Source organism: Vipera berus, assembly GCF_964194415.1.
Source record: "Vipera berus genome assembly, chromosome: 9".
In the NCBI taxonomy this organism is placed as follows: Eukaryota; Metazoa; Chordata; class Lepidosauria; order Squamata; family Viperidae; genus Vipera; species Vipera berus.
The window spans coordinates 1,659,707-1,678,485 of record NC_138212.1 but is presented as its reverse complement, the minus strand read 5'-3'; the positions used below and the strand labels follow the sequence as shown (position 1 = coordinate 1,678,485).

The 18,779-nt window shown below is 54.0% G+C and overlaps 1 protein-coding gene across 2 annotated transcripts; it reads left to right on the top strand.

Moving 5' to 3' along the window:
- Positions 1-3,170: 3,170 nt before the first annotated feature.
- On the top strand, positions 3,171-12,104 carry CALM3 (calmodulin 3). Of its 2 annotated transcripts, none has more exons than XM_081334770.1 (6): positions 3,171-3,320; positions 7,834-7,864; positions 8,216-8,359; positions 9,000-9,106; positions 9,217-9,352; positions 10,514-12,104. In XM_081334770.1, exons 1-6 carry the CDS (start codon positions 3,318-3,320, stop codon positions 10,540-10,542), a joined length of 450 nt encoding a protein of 149 aa, XP_081190896.1. In that variant the 5' UTR covers positions 3,171-3,317; the 3' UTR covers positions 10,543-12,104. The 2 variants fall into 2 exon arrangements, with proteins under 2 accessions (XP_081190896.1, XP_081190897.1); XM_081334771.1 differs by lacking the exon at positions 3,171-3,320 and adding an exon at positions 5,667-7,406.
- Positions 12,105-18,779: the final 6,675 nt, after the last annotated feature.

Here is an 18,779-nt window from a genome sequence, read left to right as displayed (position 1 = left end):
TTTGCAGGATGGAAAGACCTGAAGGGTGAGGGAGGGTCTCTGGGGTCCCTTACGGCTGCTCAGACGACAGGACATTCCCCCAAAGCTGCGTTTTTCAAGAGCAAATAATCACCTCATTTCTGGAAATAATTTGAACCGGCACATCTGGTTATCGATGGGCTACAACATCTGGCAAGCGATTATACCCCTCTCCCCAAATGGGATAACAAGGCGGGGGGGGCACCCTGCATGCCTCTTGACCACCCCTCACTTAAAATCCGTGGCTTCCCACCCCCATCCCAGGCGGCAACCTCAGGGGCTGCGATTTGAAGCGGCTGGGGAGGAGGGGGCATTGTAGTCCAATTCAGCGAGAGGTGCCTGGAAGGGGCGTGGGGGAGCCAACCCCCCCTTTTTTTGCAGAAAGAAACCTCTTGGGTAGATGGAATGTGATTTGCACTGTAATATACTGTAATGTTCTGTGTGTTTTTTGCCCTTGGTGTTTTGAGTCAAACATCCCGCGTTTGGGGTGAGGCGAAAGGATCACGCGGGAACATTGGACGGCTGCCGTTTTGGGCCCCACTGCAAGTTTCGGGTGTCGCATGAGGCGTCGGCAAAGAACTGGGTGGGCACCACAATTTTGAACTGGGTAGTGGGTTAATGCACTTTTGAAATTCCCATAATGCACGGAGACCGATGTCTCTCGGGCTCCTCAAAGGCTCGTTCGAAGTTACAATTGGCCCTGAAAAAAGTAACTTAGGATCCCTTTTCACTTACGACTGTTGCCGCATCCCCACGTCACATGATCAGCTGCTGGGCAACTGACTCGTATTTGTGACGGTTGCAATGTCCCAGGGGTCACACGATCCCCTTTTGTGACCTTCGAACTAGCAATGGGGAAGCCGGATTCATTTAATGACTGTGTTACTAACTGAACAACTGCAGGGACTCCCTTAACAACTGTGGCGAGGAAGGTCGTAAAACGAGGCAAACCTCACTTAACAAATGTCTCGCTTGGCATATTTGGGCTCAGCTGTGGTCGTAATTCGTGGACTACCCGTGTGGGGATCTTTGCCAAGAGGGGGCCGGCAAGGCGAGGCCCGATGTGGCTGGCAGCTCGAACATCAGTGCAGTCCGTCTCTGGCTCTGCCCGCCGGCTTGGCAGCTGCATTTTATGGGCTCCTGGAGGGCACCCTGGCATCTCGGGGCCCGCAGCTTTGGAGAGGTTGAGGCTGGCAGGATGATTCTTCTTCCCAGCAGGTGAAACCTCCGGAGGCTCTTCGTCTCACCTGTTCCTCCCCTCACCTGTTTGGCTCCCTCTCGCCCACTTCCTTTGCCAGTGTGGCTGGTGCCAGCCGACCGGGATGGAGAAGGAGAAGACAGGCTGCAGCCTGCCTCTCCTTGCCCCGGGCTCGGAGCTTCTGAGAACTCGGGCAAGAGGTTTGGGGCAGGGGCCGCTGAACAGCTCGCAACCTGTACGGGCAGGTAAGCTGCCCAGCCAGCCACCTCCCTCGCCCTGTGATGGCTCGGCGGCTGGGGAAGAAGAAGGGTGTGTGTGTGTGGGGGGGGGATGATTGTTGTAAGTCACTTTTCCCAGGTCAGTTGTCATCTTTTGAGGCTGGAGCACCAAGCTGAGAGCGGCTGGTTAAAGCCGCATTTGACAACCTGGGCAACTGTTAAGGTGTGTCGCCTTTGACTCCCAGAATTGCTGGCTGGGGGATCCCGGGAGTTGAAGTCCATGCTTAACTTGCCAGGTGTGGTGGGGCTGGTTGAATGCCCAGGACTCTCGGCCTGTGGTGGGTTTCCATGCGCCAGCGGTCCCCGTGATCTGTGCTGGGCTTCTCTGGACATTCCTCCCCCCCCCCCCGGTTATCATAGAATAGACCTGGAAGAGACCTTGGAGGTCTTCTAGTCCAGCCCCCTGGTTGAGCAGGAGAACCTATACCTATAGGTTATTGCTTAACGACTGCAATGGGGACAGCCGAGATTGCTGTCGTTCAGCCGAGCAATCACATGACAACCCACTTAATGACTGTTTAGCTCAACGAGTGAAGATTCTGGGGTCATTTGTGGTCTTAAATTGAGGACTGCCTGTATGCCAGGTGGCCTGTCTGGCCCTTCCTAACAGGGTCAAGATTAATACCAGGTCAGCCGGCATTTGCACTTGGGTGGGAGTCCAGCTGCTTCTCCAGCTCAGACTGGTGCAGTCTCTTAGTGTCTCCGAGAAGGACTGTAGAACCATCTTGCCCATCATCCCCACCTGGCTTGCCCAGAGATATAGTCCAGGACTGGACTCCAAGCCCCATAATCCTTAGCCAGCATGGCTACTGGACCGCTGTTCCAGTGTGTTTAGTTTGGGGGTGGGAACTGATATTTGAACTGGATGGATCAAGCATTCAAGGTGCAGCCAACGTTCCCAAGGATTTAGCAGGTGGCAATCCAACAGGTAGAGTTTCCAGCCCTCGTTGCAGGACGGTTTTTTTTTTGCAGTCCTTGCAAGCAGAGAAATCCAGATCGATGGAAGGCGTGACTTGCAGTGACTGGGCGTGGCTAAAGGAGGGCGTGGTCCATCTTGATTGTAATGTCGGCTCTTGGAAAGAGGCGGGGCTATCTCCTGCCTGGTGGCCTGTAGGACCACGCCCCTATTTCTAGAGCGATCTATTCGTTACCGGGAGGGGAGGACCATACCATTTTAAAAACACGGAGATGTTTTTCTTCTTTTCCGAAATCCATCACGCCGCAAAACGCGGCTTCCCGGCCTCCCCTCCTCCTCCTCCTCCTCCTCCACCCACACCATTCCATTTGGTTCCTTCCCTCCGTCCCCCTTTTTTCCTCCTCCACATGGCCCGCTCCAATTTTGACGCATTGCAGGTGAGAGGCGACCAATGGCCGCGGGAGTCTCATCCTGCGCCTCCTCCCGCAGCCAATGGGAGCGCGCGAAACAAGGGCGAACTCGACATCTCGTGTCCTTCCGCCGACGGGCGGCTGCAGGGGAGGGGCGGGACCGGGAAGGAAGCGCGAGGAGCGAGCGAGGGGAGGAAAAGTAGTCCCCTCGGCCCGCTCCCCGCCCGCAGGAGGAAGTGGGCGGGGCCGCCTCCAGGGGCGAGAGCGGATTGGGCTCGTCGGGCGCCGAAGGGGCGGGGCGTCGGGAGAGGAGGCCGCGGCGGGGCGAGGCCGGAGGCGGACGTTGGCGGAGGGATCCGGCGCGCGCCTTGTGGCTCCGTGAAGAGGCCCTCGGTGCGTCCCGGCTGGTGCGGCTTTGCCTCCCTCGCGACGCCGTTGCTGCCCTCGAAACCTCCGGACGCCGCCGCCGCCGCCGCCTCGCCGACCCGGAGCGGACAATGGTGAGGGGCGAGCGCGCCGCCGGCTTCCGCTCCCGTCGCCTTCCCGGGGACGGACTACAACGCCCATGTTTCCCGGCCGGCGGCGGATGCGTCTCATAATCCCACTCCCGACCCCCCCCCCCGGGTGGGCGAGAAGGCTGCAGGAGGACCTCGGGGGCTGCCTGGATATTTGGGGGGGGGCCTTGGAGAACGAGGGGAGACGCTTCCGGGGGGGAGGGGGCGAAGGGAACGGATCAGGCCCATTGGTGGGGGGCGGGAGGGGGGCTGGCGGGAGGGGCGAGGGAGAGCAGGGGGGCGGGAAGGGCCTGGGGGCGACGCCATGGGGAGGGGGGAGGGCTGGGGGGGGGTCGAGGGGCAGAGGAGAAGGTGGGGGCGGGCAGGCGAGTTGGGGAGGGGGTCCCCTTTGAGACCAGGCCTGCCTGGGATGCTTGGAGCTGGGCAAGGGGGTGGGGGGGGTCCTTCGGGCCTGCTTTTGGGGGCAAGGGAGGGGCTGATCTAGCAGGAGGACAAACATGGCGGGGGGGGGGGAGATGGCTCCAGACGAGACGGACAGCAAGCATTGGAGAAGATGGGGGAGGGGGGGTATCTCCTTTGGAGGGGGAAACGCTTCAGGATTGCCCTCGTGGCATCCTGAAAGATACCCATGCCGTCCACAGGAAACGGTGTGGAAAACAGAGGCTGCAATCATCTCTCCTTGCCAGGGGCGGGGGGGAGGCAGAAGGGGGATGCCCCCGCTTGCTGGTCGCGTGGCTTCGATTCAGCGGGGTGGGAGCAGAGCTGGGTGTCCTGTCTGGAAGAAGATGCAGGGCAACGGGAAGGTGCCAGAGGTCTCTGCCCTGGGTGCTCTGGCAGAGGGCTGGTCCTCTGCAGCGAGGAGGTTGCCAGATGTTTCATTCCCCCGGCCTTGGGAGGCCCTTTGGTTTGCCTAAAGAAGGAAATGCAGCTGGGGCCGCTTCTGACTTCAGCGGAAAGAAAGAGCGGCGGGATGGGGATGGGCCTGGTCGGTTGGTCTTGGGCCGCGGCTCTGCAGTGAAGGGTCGCTTGGGGCTTTGGCTCAGAAGCTGAAGCTGTGGACGAAAAGGAGCATGTGCAGAGTGGGTGAGTTGGGCTGCTGCCTTTTTGAGAAGCATTGATTAGCGCAAGGTGGAGAGACCTGGACTTGGACACTTTCGTTGGCACTTTTTCGCCTGTCTGGAGGATATACACACAGAGTGGATTTGATTTGGAGCTGCGGCTTTGCAGGGGGCTGGTCTGCTAGGACAGCGTCGCTACGCCCCAATCCCCGGTCCGTGGACCGGCACCAGTCCGCAGCATGTTAGAAACTGCGCAAGCAAGCGAAACCCCCTCCGTGGGATGCAGGCGGCACACGAAACCAGGCCCCTTCCCGTCCACGGAGAAACCTCTCCACGCAACTGGTCCCTGTGTTGGGAGACGAGGACACCATGGAGGCCTCCTGGCTTTTTTTCACTCCCCACTGCAGTTACCGGCGCATGGGTGTCGCACTGGCCTCTTCAGATCCTCTGCCGAAGTCTCCCTGGTCCCTTCTTTACAAAACAAGATCGAGCTGTTGTCACATCAGCCCAGCTGGTCTTTCCTCGCTCTTTGCTTGCTTGATGCCAGGCTGCTGAGAGCCTCTTCCTCAAAGCCCCCTCTGTCACGCTGGCAGTTTCTGCAACATCGTCTTCGGGGGGCTTTGGGGACACTGCCGTGTTTGAGGTGACGGGCAGTGGGATAAAAAGCAGGTGGTTATTTCCAAAGAGACGGTTCCAGGGAGGGAGAGTGATTTTTCTTGCCTCATTCTGGATTCAGAAAACTTAGCTGGGATGTCGGCTTGGTTCAAAATTAAGGGTGGGCTGTTTTTTTCTTGGGCATCCCCCTCCCCACACACACCATCTGTGCTTTAGGTGGAGAGAATCGGTGCAACCAATGAAGCTTATTCCCTCCCTTCAGCAGAAGTTTGATCTTTTGTGGCAGGCTTGGGGGAAAAAAATTCCTTCTCCTTTTGCTCCATCAAAAGTGCTTCATCATCCTCGCTTCGTCCCTCCGGATCCCCTCCAGTCTCTGAGGTTGAGCCCCTCTTTCTCCCCGCCCCCTTTAACAGGTGGTCCTCGACTTAAGGACAGTTCATTTAATGACCAGAGTTACAACATTTCTGAACAAAAGTGACTTAAGACCATTTTTCACATTTCTGTCCACTGCAGGTCATGTGATCCAAATTCAGACTCTTGGCAATTGACTCACATTTATGACAGTTGCAGTGATCCCCTTTTGCGACCTTCTGATAAGGAAAGACAATGGGGGAAGCCAGATTTACTTCACAGCCGGGTGACTAACTTAAGAACTGCAGTGATTCACTTAACCACCGTGGCAAAAAAGGTGGTAAAATTGGGCAAAACTCACTTAACAAATGTTTCGTTTAGCAACAGAAATTTGGGGCTCGATTATCGTAAGTGCAGGACTCCTCGTGTAACTTTAATAGCTGATCTATGGAAATTCCTTTTGCCTGAAGACCAGATGGCTGGGGGGGGTATTTTTCCCCTGGGGGGACCTTTTTCTCCCTCCCTTCCTCCCTCGCTCTGCATCATTTTGTCTGTCACATCCTTGACGCTCTCTAGTGCGATGTGCACCTGGCAAGAAGCATCTCTGGCCCTACCGGGGCGGCTGCAGTCTTGGGCGGTTGGGGCCGGAGTCCAAATCCCTCCGTGTATCCAAGAGCACGATGGGATTTGGTGCTGCTCGCCCTGAAAGGTTTGCGACTCACAAACTGCTCCAGAGTTGCAGTTTGCCTAAATAAGAGAGGGTGACACAACTCGTTTCATCTCAGTCATGTACAGGCAGTCCTCAACTTACGACAGCTCATTTAGTGACCCTTCGAAATTACAACAGCGCTGAAAGAAGGGACACATGACCGTTTTTCACACTTAAAACCTTTGCGGCGTCCCCATGGGCACACGATTAAAATTCAGATGCTTGGCAAAGAATCGTATTTAGACAGTTGCCATGTCCCATGATCACACGATCCCCAGTCAGCGAGGAAGCCAGATTCACTTAACTGTGTTACTAACTTAACAACTGCAGCGATTCATTTAACAACTGTGGCAAGAAAGGTGGTAAAAATGGGGCAAAACTCAACAAGTGTCTCAGTAACAAAAATGTTGGGCTCCGTTGTCATAATGGGAGACTCTTCCGGATGGGATGGGCAGAGGCTTTATGACCGGGTGAGGCTGTGCTTGGCTGCTGTTGATCAATGTGATTTGGTCACACTGTAGTTCTTGGAGGTGGGATGGGCAACGATGACAATTGGGCCACCTGTGGACTTCAACTCCCAGAATTCCAGAGGTCATCAGGTTGCCCGAGTTGCCCACCCCTAGGTAGCAGCTGCTCCAAGTCACTCCAGAAGCCTCCATTGGTCAACTTTTCTCATCTCTGGAGAACTTGCCTTTTCCAAACTTTCCTTTAAGGAAGGAAGGAAGGAACGGTCCGGTGGCTGAGCCCTTTTGCATCCAGCATTTTGAGAAGCGGAAGGTAGAGACCATGTCTTGGTGAAGTCCGGCCCTGGTGGTCCTGTCTCTCCCCCCTCCCCCCCCCAAAAAAAAAAGATGTTGAGCAAACTTGGGAAGTCTGGCTTGTCAATGGTGCAGAACACCTGTGCTCGCCTTTCGCGTGCCGTGAGGAATCTGTAGCTGCTGAGATGGGAGAAAGAAACCCACCAGTGAGTGCACCGTTGCTTGTGTTTGACTCTGATCGGCTGCGCTTGGGATTTGCAAAGCATTTCCCCCCAGGGGTGGGGGTGGGTGGGCAGGAGGGAACTGCTGACTCACTGCAAAGTCCAGCATCCTGTTTCTCACAGTAGCCAGGATTGCTTCAGACAAGCCAATCCCAACCTACCTACTGGGCCTTGAAAAGAGCCTGCCCATCTCCCTCTGCCATCAGCGCCAAGAACTGGCCGGACTTTTTGATTTGCCAGCCGGGCCAGATGAATGATGCTCGCTGCTGTGAGGCGCGCCTGTTGCCGTGAGCGGGCTTTCGGCGGTCCTCCCCGCCTCTTGTTGGAATCGATTCCGGAGATCAAGTCGTCAGACCTGGGTTTGTGGGCTCTCCTTCATGAATGAGCCGCCTTTGTGGGTCTTTGTTGGCGGCTTTTGTGGTGTGTTCCTGACTCTTGGCTTGAGCAGACTGAATTTGTAGGAGTTCCAGGTGGAATCCGTAAGAGCAGAAAAGAGACAGGAGAGGGTGGGGTGGGGGGTCCCTTGTGCAGAGCCGAGCCAAGGTACCTTTCGCCAAAAAATAATAACTGGGTGGGGAAGCATCAATTAGTTGCAAGGGATATTTTCCTTGCTCTCAGTTGAGGCCCAGAAAAGGCAACTGAGGTCCCTCCGAATTTGGGGGAGGGGGCGCTTTGAATCCACCTCCTCAGTGCTACGCGGTAAAAATCCCAGAAATCTCAATTTTCCACCACTCTGAAGAGGCAGCAGAGGGGGCCTAGCAGCTAACCTCTCTTTTCTGCTTGCAGGCTGACCAGCTGACTGAAGAGCAGATTGCAGGTGAGTCTCACGCACGGGATTAACCAGCCCTGATTGTTGAAGAGCAACGGGCAGACTCGCTCAGTAGCACACCCTGAGAGGCAGGTCTTCAGTTGAGGGCACAGGAGGAGGATCGGGGGGGGGGGTTCCCTTTCTTTTAGAGAGCTGCTTTTCAACAAACTCCATCTGCCTTTGTTAGGCTGTGATTTCTCCAGCTGCAGGTGGTTTGGGCTGGGGCTGCAGGAAGCGGGGGCTGCAGGAAGCGGGTGCTGCACTGGTCACTCCCTCTTTCCCCCCTCCTCAGCCTCTTGGTGTGTGTGTGGTGGGGGTCACCGCTGGGTTTGAGTGCCCTGCTTTTCTGGCCCTCTGCAGAGTTCAAGGAGGCCTTCTCCCTCTTCGACAAGGACGGCGATGGGACCATCACCACCAAGGAACTGGGCACCGTGATGAGGTCCCTGGGGCAGAACCCCACCGAGGCCGAACTGCAGGACATGATCAACGAGGTGGATGCGGACGGTGAGTGAGCCCAAAACTCCCGCAGGGAGAAGGGCCGAAGGGCTTCCCTGCCTGCTCACTGCAGGCGGCCCTTGACGTGCGACCACGACGGAGCCCGTTTCTGTTTTAAAGGGAGAGATTGGTTGAGTGAGCTTTGCCCCATTTTACGACCTTCCTTGCCACGGTAGTTAAGTGAATCGCTGCAGCTGATAAGCTAGTAACCCTGGTTGTTAAGCGAAGCCGGCTTCTTCCACCATTGACTCGGCTCGTCAGAAGGTCACAAAAGAGGATCACGTGACCCCGGGACACTGCGATCGTCATAAGTGTGAACTGGCTGCCAAGCATCTGAATTTTGATCACCTGATTATGGGGATGCTGCAAAGGTGGTGTGAAAAACGGTCCTAAGTCGCTTTTTTTTAGTGCCGTCACTGAATGGTCACTAAATGAACTGTTGTAAATCGAGGACTGCCTGTATAAGAATTCGGGATGCACCTGAACGGGGCTCTGTGGTGCCACCGCCAAAAGCAGTCTCGCCAGGCGGGGAGGAGCCCACCGGTTAGGGTGGGAGTTGGCCAGGCCCCTCGAGAAGAGACCCGTCTCCCTGGGTGGGGATGTCCAAGACCGCCCGCTCGGTCTCACTGCGCCTGTCGCTGCCTTTCAGGGAACGGCACCATTGACTTCCCCGAGTTCCTCACCATGATGGCGAGGAAGATGAAGGACACCGACAGCGAAGAGGAGATCCGGGAGGCCTTCAGAGTGTTCGACAAGGTGAAGCCGGGGAGCGGAGGCTGGGAAGGGAGGCCATGGAAGGAAAGCCCAGCCAGGGAGAGGCCCGCCTCCCCTCCCTCCACCTGACCGGGAAGCTTCTCTCCTGCCAGGATGGGAACGGCTACATCAGCGCCGCCGAGTTGCGCCACGTGATGACGAACCTCGGCGAGAAGCTGACGGACGAAGAAGTGGACGAAATGATACGGGAAGCTGACATTGACGGAGACGGGCAGGTCAACTACGAAGGTAGGTGAAAGGGGAGCCCAGAAGGTGCCATCGATAGAGGTTGGGGGAGCGGCTTCTCAAGCCCCACGGGGGCTCTCCACAGGTTGGTACGGCCTCTGAATGGGTTGGAGAACCACACACTGTTTTTGATGCTAGATTCTAGCAGCTAGAACAAAGGTGTCCAGCCTTGGCCAGTTTAAGACTTGTGGACTTCAACTCCCAGAATCCCCCAGCCAGCTTTGCTGGGAGTTGGTCCACAAATCTTAAAGCGGCCAAGGTTGGAAACACACACACACACACACACACACCCCGCTAGAAGACAACACATACACTCAACTTAGTGCACAAGATGGGACGGACACACGCATGGAGCTTTGTGCAAAGAAGCAAACACAAGATGCTCTTATAAATCCAAGTCTGGAGAGCTTTTTTCTCTCTACAATCCTGGTTTAACGTGTTCAGCTGAACCGGGACAGCTGACTGCCCCACCTCCTGGCGCTTCCCTTCAGAGCATCTTTCTTGGGTGCTGGGAAAACCTGGCGACAAAAAGTGTTCAAATTCAGTCTGTCTGGTGAGGCTTCTGAGGTTTTGACCGGGATGGTGTAAGATCTCCTGCCTTGAGCAGGGGGATGGACTAGAAGACCTCCCAAGGTCCCTTCCAGCCCTAGGATTCTACATCCTGTGCTGGTCAGAGCTGCGGAGGAGGAGGGTGGCCACCAGAGGGGGAGAAGGCAGAAGCATTCTTGCATTTCTCTCCGGGTGAAATAGAGCACAGTCCAGAACTGAAGGGCAGGGCTCTCCAACCTTTCTCGGTTAGTGGACCAGGGAGAGGGGGAGGGGGAAGCATTCTACTCACATGTGCGCAAACGGCCGCAAGCGTGCACACGACGCAAACAAGGCAGTGCTAGCCCCCTCGTGACACTCGCTAGCCCTCTCCTGCTTTCGCACCGCAGCCCAGTGGCCAGCAAGCTACAGCCCACAGGTTGGAGAACACTGCTGTAGGGGATCCCGGTTCTTTTTTCCCTTGGGCCACACTTTTAAACCAAGTTAAAAGGTGGTCTATTGTGTGCCCTGGCCATTAAGCGAAGTGAGGGGAGGCCGAGGCCCACAGCAAGGACGTCGGTTTGGACTTGAAAGAGGGGGCCGCGCTCACCGAGTTGCCTTCTGCCGTGTCTCTTGCAGAGTTCGTGCAGATGATGACGGCAAAATGAAGCCCGCAGACCGAGTGGCTGGCAAGGCCCGTTTCTCCTTCGATAACTTTTCTCCCACACGCTCTCTCTACTTAAGTAACCTGGTTCTCTACGCAAACAAATCAGCTGTGGAATAAATCTGACCAAGCAATTAAAAAGTGAAAAAAAGGAAAAAAAAGAAAAACCTTCCCAAGCTGCATGATTGCACTCATCTCTCCTTCCTCTTTTCCTTCCTTCCTTCCTTCCTTCCTTCCTTCCTTCCTTCCTTCCTTCCTTCCTTCCTTCCTTCCTCTTGTGGATGTCTTTGTTTCCATCGGGTATTCTGTTCTGTAGTCAGAGCTGGCCCCATATCTCAGGGTGCAGATTCTTTCTCCTTTTTTGTTGAGAATATCCCCCCCCTCCCATCACCACCACCAAGGGGTGGAGAGAGTGCAGAAATCTTTCTCAGTCCTGTTCCACGTGTCCGGGCGCTGCAGTTGTGCGCGTTGACATGGCAGTCACCACCGAGGGTCTTGCCCCTAGGAACACCGGGGGGATACAAGCAAGAAATGGGGAGGGGTTTATTTTTGTGTTCCTCCTTCGTTTTGTTTGGGAGGCGGGCAGATCCTACTGCCCGGATGTCCACAGTTGAAAGTGGATCCCATCGGCACAACCTGGAGGAGAGGTGGGTCGAAGTGAGGAGGGGGAGGCGGCGAGGGTCCCGGCACTGTACAAATTGGCGCTTTCCCAAAATACCCCCGACACGTCCCATCTCTTGTTCTCAACCCTGTAAAAATTGTAAATGTCCTTAACGGTTTCCTTCACTTGGTGTCTGACATCAGAGCTGCTATGTATGTATATATATCTATATCTATATATATCTGTATCTATATATATAGATATAGATATCCGAGGCGATGCCCCCCCCCCAAAATGGGATGCGTCCCAAGGGTGGCAACGGCAGAGGCTTTCAGTTGGCAGCTGGGGAAGGGGGGGCGCGCTGGGGGCGACACCGCAATAAAAGAGGGAGGCCCGGGCGCCCTTTTCCCCTCTTCCCTCCTCTGCAGTGCTTTATTAATTTCTTCTTCCATAGTGGCTCGCGACTTAATGACGCACCTGGGCTTCGGTGTCTGTGCTCTTAGCTGTGGCTTTCTTCCTTCGCCTTTTCCCCTTTCGGCCCCCCCTCCCCACCCAGCGCTTCCTGTCCCCCTCCCTGCCTTCCTCTCCTTGCAGCAAGTGGCATGAGCTGCAAGTTTTGCTTCTCTCTCATTTCGTTTTGGTTTTTTTAAATCAAATTTGGAGGGGGGAAAAAGATGTTTGGGGTGTTTTTCTCTTTTTTTGGCGGGGGGGGGCGCGAGGCCATTGAAACGAGAAGCAGACTTCTGAATCTGGACGGGGAGCGTGTATTTTTGTGCCGTGCGCACGGCAGGCCTGACCCTGGCTCCCTCGGGTTTCTTGCCTTCGGCGCTCCACCGATGGGTCCGCGGAGAGAGTGGGGAAGGTTGAACAAGAATGTCTTTGAAAGCAGGTGGCGTTTGTTCAGTTCAAGCTGTGAAAATAAAAATTATATCAATGTTTTCCAATAAAATGCAGTGACTACCTGACGTGGCTGGTGTTGCTTTGAAGCGGCAGCCCGTGGCCCATCTCCTGGGGGAGCCCCCTGGACCTCAAACCTGGAGGAAATTCGGTAGCACGGCTTCCGATTTGACCAAAGTTACGGCAAAGGTGCTACCAAGCTCCTGGGGTCGGGCTGTTTGGCAGCGCGGACTTAACAGTGGGTAGAATATTTGTAGCTCAGGGTTGAATTGTGGGGCCCTCGGTGCTATCTTGGTTATTTTCTGGCAGACGTTTCATGACCCAACTAGGTAACATCATCAGGGCTAGGAGGGTTTTTGCGCTCTCTGTGGGGTTTGCTCCGCAGCAGGGGTGTCCAGCCTTGGCAACGTTTGAGATTTTAAGGCCTGCAGACAGGGCTGGGGAATTCTTTTTGACGCCAAGCTTGGACACCCCAGCTCTAAGGAACAGCGAACCCCACTCCTAGCCCTGATGATGCAACTTAGTTGGGTCACGAAACGTCTGCAAGAAAACGGCAGCACCGAGGACCCCACAGACTTAACGGCTGCCATCCCCTTACCAATGACTTCACCCTGATTTCCCACTGAAGGCCCTTTTCCTGTTGCAATCCTTGGCCCCCTCAAGCTGCAGTACTGGTAGTCCTCGCCTTACGACCACAATTGAGCCCCACATTTTTCGCTGCCGAGCAAAACATTGGTTCTGTGAATTTTGCCCCATTTGGCGACTTTCCTTGCCACCGTTGTTAACGTGAATCACTGCGGTGAGTAATAACGGTCGTTAAGTGAATCTGGCTTGTCAGAAGGTCGCCAAAGGGGGAACCACACAACTCCGGGACACTGCAACCCGACATAATTTTGTGCCAGTTGCCAAGCGTCCGAATTTTGATTGTGACCACGGGGACGCTGCAGCGGTCCTAAGGGTTCCAGTGCCGTCGTAACTTCGAACAGTCACTAAATGGACTGTTAACGATTGGCGGACTACCTGCATTCGCCAGCTCGCCTCTCTGTGGCTCCTTTGACAGCATGGAGGGGGTCGAGGGGAGGCGGGAGGAGCAAGCCCTGGGAAAGACCACCTGCCCGCCCCCACCCAGGTGCGCCTCTTGAGTTGGGATGGTCCTGGCAACCCCCGAAGCCGAGCAGCTTACTGGGGAGCAAGAGGGGTCTCCCTGGTTGCAGAACTTGCCCTGGCCCCTCAGCTCCTGAAAGACCCCACCTTAGGAGGGATGGATCCTACTGAAGATGGGGTGGGGGTTGCAGAAGGCATCCCTGTCTCTAGACCCGGGTTTGGGGCTTGTGTGTGGACAGGCAACTGGCCCAAGGGGGGAAATTTAAGCGGGGGACTTTGGAGGTTTAGTCGGCTGCCTCTTTGGGGAGTGGGCTCTTCTGCCGGCTGGTTGAAAGCAATTTGGCCACCAAGCTTTGGAAATCGGCAGCGGAACCTGGTCACCTCTGGATCTGCAGGGTGATGGTCTGCGTTTGGGCAGGGGATGGTGGGAGTTATAGCCCAACTCCACTAGAAGGTGAGCCTAGACCGAGTGTGGCGCTTCCTGGAAGAATCCCAAGGATTTCCGGTTTCCATCCTCGCTTAGAGATCTCGCCATTTGGTTGCTTGGCAGCATTTTGGGAAAATTCTCTGGAGTCAACGGAGAAGTCAACTCTCGCTTCCCTGGACCAGTTTTGGTTTTCCACAGGCCCGTTTTATCCGTCTCCAGAATCCTTGGCTTCGGAGATCCTGATTACTGGATTCTGGAATCCCACACACGGATGGGACTCGCCTGCTAGCTCTGTTCTGTCTCCCAGTGCTGACACAACACACACACAGACATTGGCTTAACTGCTTTTTGACTCCTGCAACATAGTCCTGTAACAAAGCTTTGCATACAGGTAGTCCTTGACGTATGACCACAATGGAGCCCAAAGTTTATGTGGTTAAGTGAGACATTTGTTAAGTGAGTTTGGCCCCATTTTATGACTTCTTTGCTTCAGTTGTTAAGCGAATCACTGCAGTTGATAAGTTAGTAACCCGTTTGTTAAGTGAATCTGGCTTCCCCCATTGACTTTGCTTGTCAGAAGGTCACAAAAGGGGATCACATGACCCTGGGACCCTGCAACCGTCATAAATACGAGTCAGTTGCCAAGCGTCTGAATTTTGATCACCATGGAGATGCTACAATGGTTGTAAGTGCGAAAACCGGTCGTAAGTCACTACAGTGCCTTTGTAACTTTGAATTGTCACTAAGCAAAAGGTGGCAAGTCGAGGACTTCATCAAGCACTTGTGAGGGGCTATTTAATTTCACACTTGGTCTGCCTGCCATTTTGCTGGCTGGGGGATTCTGGGAGTTGAAGTCCACCCATCTTCAAGTGTCAACAGTAGGGGACACCCTGTCTCATATGACACTGATGTAGCGGTCTTTGTTTTTTTGTTTTTTTTGGAAAGTTTTTCTTGCACGTTTCTGAGAGTCCCTTGAAAGAGGTTGCAGTTTGGGGTCTGGTGGGGGTCTCTGATGTTTGAAAGGGGATAGGCAAGTTTTTTTGGCCTTGCAGTGCCCGATCAAGACAGCAGGCGGCGCCTCCCATAGGAAAAAAACCCCTGTTGCCTAAATGAAGCTGGTATGGTAATTCTTTGGTGGATTGAAGAAAGACAAGCAAACTGCTTGCGGGTTGTCACCAAGCCATGCACGTGTCCAGGAACGATGCTCAGCTGGAGAAGTTTTGAAGGTGCTCCAGAAGTTTCATGCATTCTTGGGGATCCTGAGTTTTGAACCCTATCCTCTGGTTCTCTTTTGGGGGTATCGGGGTTCAAGCAGATAGCCAGGTTTCGTGACACGGGAGGCATCTGGACCACAAGGAGCAACCACTGATGGGAAAGACCCATAATCAGATGTTTGAAGCAGTTTAGGTGTCAACCAAAAGTTGGTTCAAGGGGAGGGTCAGTCAAAAATTGGTTGGAAGCATCAAAAGGGAGAAAACGTGGATCAGACCACTGGGCTCTCAGTACCCTGTAGACACCATTTCTAGACAGGTTTTGAGCTCCTCCTCCAGCAGTCCAGGCTGACCAATTAAGGTTCTTTGAAGACCTTCCCATCCTTCAGATGGAGGAAGTCTGCAGGATGATGATGGTGGGCAAGGACCCAGTCACGGCTCCCCACCCCCGCCCCCAATCTCTGCATGCACAGGGGACTCTGGAATCCACGTCCTGCCCTTGAGACCTTGATGTTCCACCATGAAATTGAGATGCAGACCCCACTGTTTACACAGCCAGGGCCTTGTTTCGCCTTTTTTTCTGCTCTGCCAAGCGCCTCAAACTCAATTGGGCATCTCTCCCCCTCTTAAGGGTGGACAAGGAGGGTGACTTTACCACCGGTGGACTTGCAACTCCCAGAATTCCTGAGCCAGCATGGAGCAGCACTCACAACTGTGGGAGGCAAGCTGCAACACTGGTCATTGCTTCAGGTTGAGGCTGACTCATAAAGGCAAGTCCGTTGCCCAGCGTCTGAATTTTGTCGTCCTGACCACAAGAGATGCTGCAACGGTCGTAAGTGTGAAAAACAGTCGTAAGTCACTTTTCCTCAGAGCCGTTATAACTTCAAACAGTCACTAAATTAACTGTTGTAAGTCGAGGGCTGCCTGTACTTAGAGCAGGGGTCTCCAAACACGGCAACTTTAAGACTTGTGGACTTCAACTCCCAGAATTGCTGGCTGGCTGAGGAATTCTGGGAGTTGAAGTCCACCAGTCTTAACGTTGCCGAGTTTGAAGAGCCCTGATTTAGAGGTTGATTATTTTGATGTATTTTATTCCTATTTCATCCTTTTCTTAGCCGCCCCTGTTGGGGCTCACCTGACGCTCTGTATTGTGATGCTTTTTCCTCCGAATTAAATGGTAGGAGGGGAAGAGCTGGCACGTCCCTCTGCACGAAAAGCAGAATTTCAGAAACAGCCCCGTCATTTCCCCCTGCCATTAATAGCCACACTTGCGGGTGGCGGGTTCCCCTTTAAAAAACAAAAACAAAGCGATAACCTATTTAATGCCTGAAAAAGTCTGTCTGACTCTGATAGGGTGTGGGAAAGCATGCGCTCATGCGCCCCCCACACATGAAAGAGTAAAGGAGTGGGGGGAGCAGAGGGAGCAGGAGGGTCTCCTTAAAACCTCTCTACACCCATTGAGCGATTCTGGGCAGGACCTCATGCGCAATTTTGAAAGACCCACTTCGTTTGCGTATACAGGTTGTTGTCAAAGCAGCTTGTTTAGTGACCGAAGTTACAGTGGCGCTGAAAAAAGTAACGTATGACCAGTTTTTCACACTTACAACTCTTGCAGCATCCTCGCAGTCACGCGATCAAAATTCAGACGCTTGGCAACTGGGCTTGTACTTATGAGGGTCGCAGTGTCCTGGGGTCACATGATCCCCTTTTGTGACCTGATGAGCAAAGTAACAACCTTGTGACTGACTTAATAACTGCGGTGATTCCCTTCGCAACGGTGATAGAAAACGGGGCAAACCGCCTCTCTTAGCAACTGCCTTGTTTAGCAACAGAAAGGTGGGGCTCCACTGTGATGGTAAGTCAAGCCCTCCCTCCATATTCTGCCCAAATATCTTCTTCCTTCTTCTGACGGACTTAGACGGAGGAGTCCTGTCATCCTGACATCTGCTGGACCTCAACTCCGGTGACCCTGAACAGCTGAGGCTTCGTGCTTCTCGGGAAGGTGATGCCTTGCAAAGAGGAAGAATGATCTAAGCGGATCTTACACGCTTTCCTCAATCCGTGTTCTCCTGAGGGAGAGACTTCGCATGAAGGGGTTCCTCCCATTCAGATGAAAATGCTGCTAGAAGAGAACCTTTGTAGCTCAGGGTTGAACTCGGGGGGGGGGGGTCCTGGGTGCTCTCTGAGCTGGGGGGTGGGTGGGTTTCCTTGCAGATGTTTCGTGACCCTGCTAGGCAACATCATCAGTGATAGAAGGCAGTAGGGTTTGTGAAGGAGAAGAGGAGGAGGAGGGGGACTGTGAGGTCTCGGGTGCTTTCTGAGTTGGGTGGTTTCCTTGCAGACGTTTCACTACCCAACTCGTAGAATCATCAGTGCTACAAGAGAGTGGGTTTATGGGTGTGGGGAGGAGGAGGACTGTGGGGTCCTCAGTGTTCTCAGAGCTTGGAGGTTTCCTTGCAGACGTTTCATGACCCAACTAGGTAACATCATCAGCGCTAGGAGGAAAGGGGGGTTTGCCCTACCAGTATTGGGGGTGTGGGTGGCTGTGGTTTTCTTCCTAGTGGTCCCTTGATTAGGCTGTTTCTTGCTTTTTGATTGTTGCCTAGAGTTGGTCCATCCTTCATTGGGATGTTGTTTACTGCTTGATGATTAGCATTAAGCCACGTCTGAAAGACCATGGCAATCTCTTCCTACCGAGCCGGTGTAGAACTTATTCCCATATTCTAAAGTAAGGCAGGAAGCCAGAGAAAAAGGAAAGCCACCCTCCAAAATGGGAACAACTTGAATTCAACCGAAATCTAAATGAACTCACGGGAGGTTTTAGCCTCCTCCATGGCCCGAAGCAAAGGAAAATTCTCTCGTGGCCGCCTCATTCAACCTCGCCTTGATCCAGAAGTTACCTCTTGCTACTTCCAAGAGCCGGGATGTTGATTTTGTAAGATTTCTGGAAGAAAGGACCGCATGTGTGGGTGGCCTTGCAACGGCCCATCTGTGTGTTTCTGGGCCAAACGGAGTGCGACGTCTTCCATGCTGCCTGGCCCGCCCTTTTGGGTAATGCTCCCGCCCGCCCACCCGCTTCTTTCCTTCTTGACTTGAGTTCAAGAGCTGTCGCAAGCCAGTGGATGAGTTGCTCAAACGTTTAGTGTTTGCTTCCAGAAGAGGAACTTCCTTTTGACATCCAGCAGAGTCCTCCACCACGGGACTGGAGAGAGTCATGTTCTTGAGGGCTCGGATGCTCACCCCCCCTGCCCCGAGAAAGGAGGAGAGGGGATTGAAAAGCGGTGTGACTCAACCTCCATCTGTGTGAAAAGGCCCAGGTTTCCTTTCCCTCCAGGGCCATTGACTGACACGACAGGCTTAAGAGGAAGGCCATCCCATTTGGGGGAAGAAGTTCCCAGCCTGCCTTTGGGGCTACAACTCAGCTCCTCGCTTGAAGAGAAGAGGAACTCTTGCGTTAGCTAGAGGCTTCATAAAACCATAATGTCAGAAAGGACCTTGGAGGTCTTCTAGTCCAATCCTCTGCTTGAGCAGGAGGACCTTAAACCATCCTGGACACAAGGTAGTCAATCTTTTCTTGAAGACCTCCAGTGATGGAGCACCCACAAAACTCCAGGATGCAAACTGGATTGTTGATTCAGGTTGAAAAATGTGTCAAGCCAACTTTCTTATCTGGGGGGGGGCGGGCTTCTTGGAGAACAGAAGAGCTGCTGATTGTTCTCAGGAGGGGTTAATGGAGATGAATTGCTTATAAACTGCCAGGTCCGTGGTTCTCTTTGCCCTTTGTGGCTTTTCTTGCAGACCTCTCATTACCTAACTGGGTAACATCATCAGTGCAGCCGATGCACAGATAAGCAGGGATTAACTCCAGACAAACAATTTGGAAGAGAACAGTATCTTAACCGAAGAACTACCAAGGAGAAAAACCACACTCCCACTCTCCTTGGCAGGGCAAGCTACGCTATATAAACAGACCAAACCCCACACACACCAGCACTGATGTT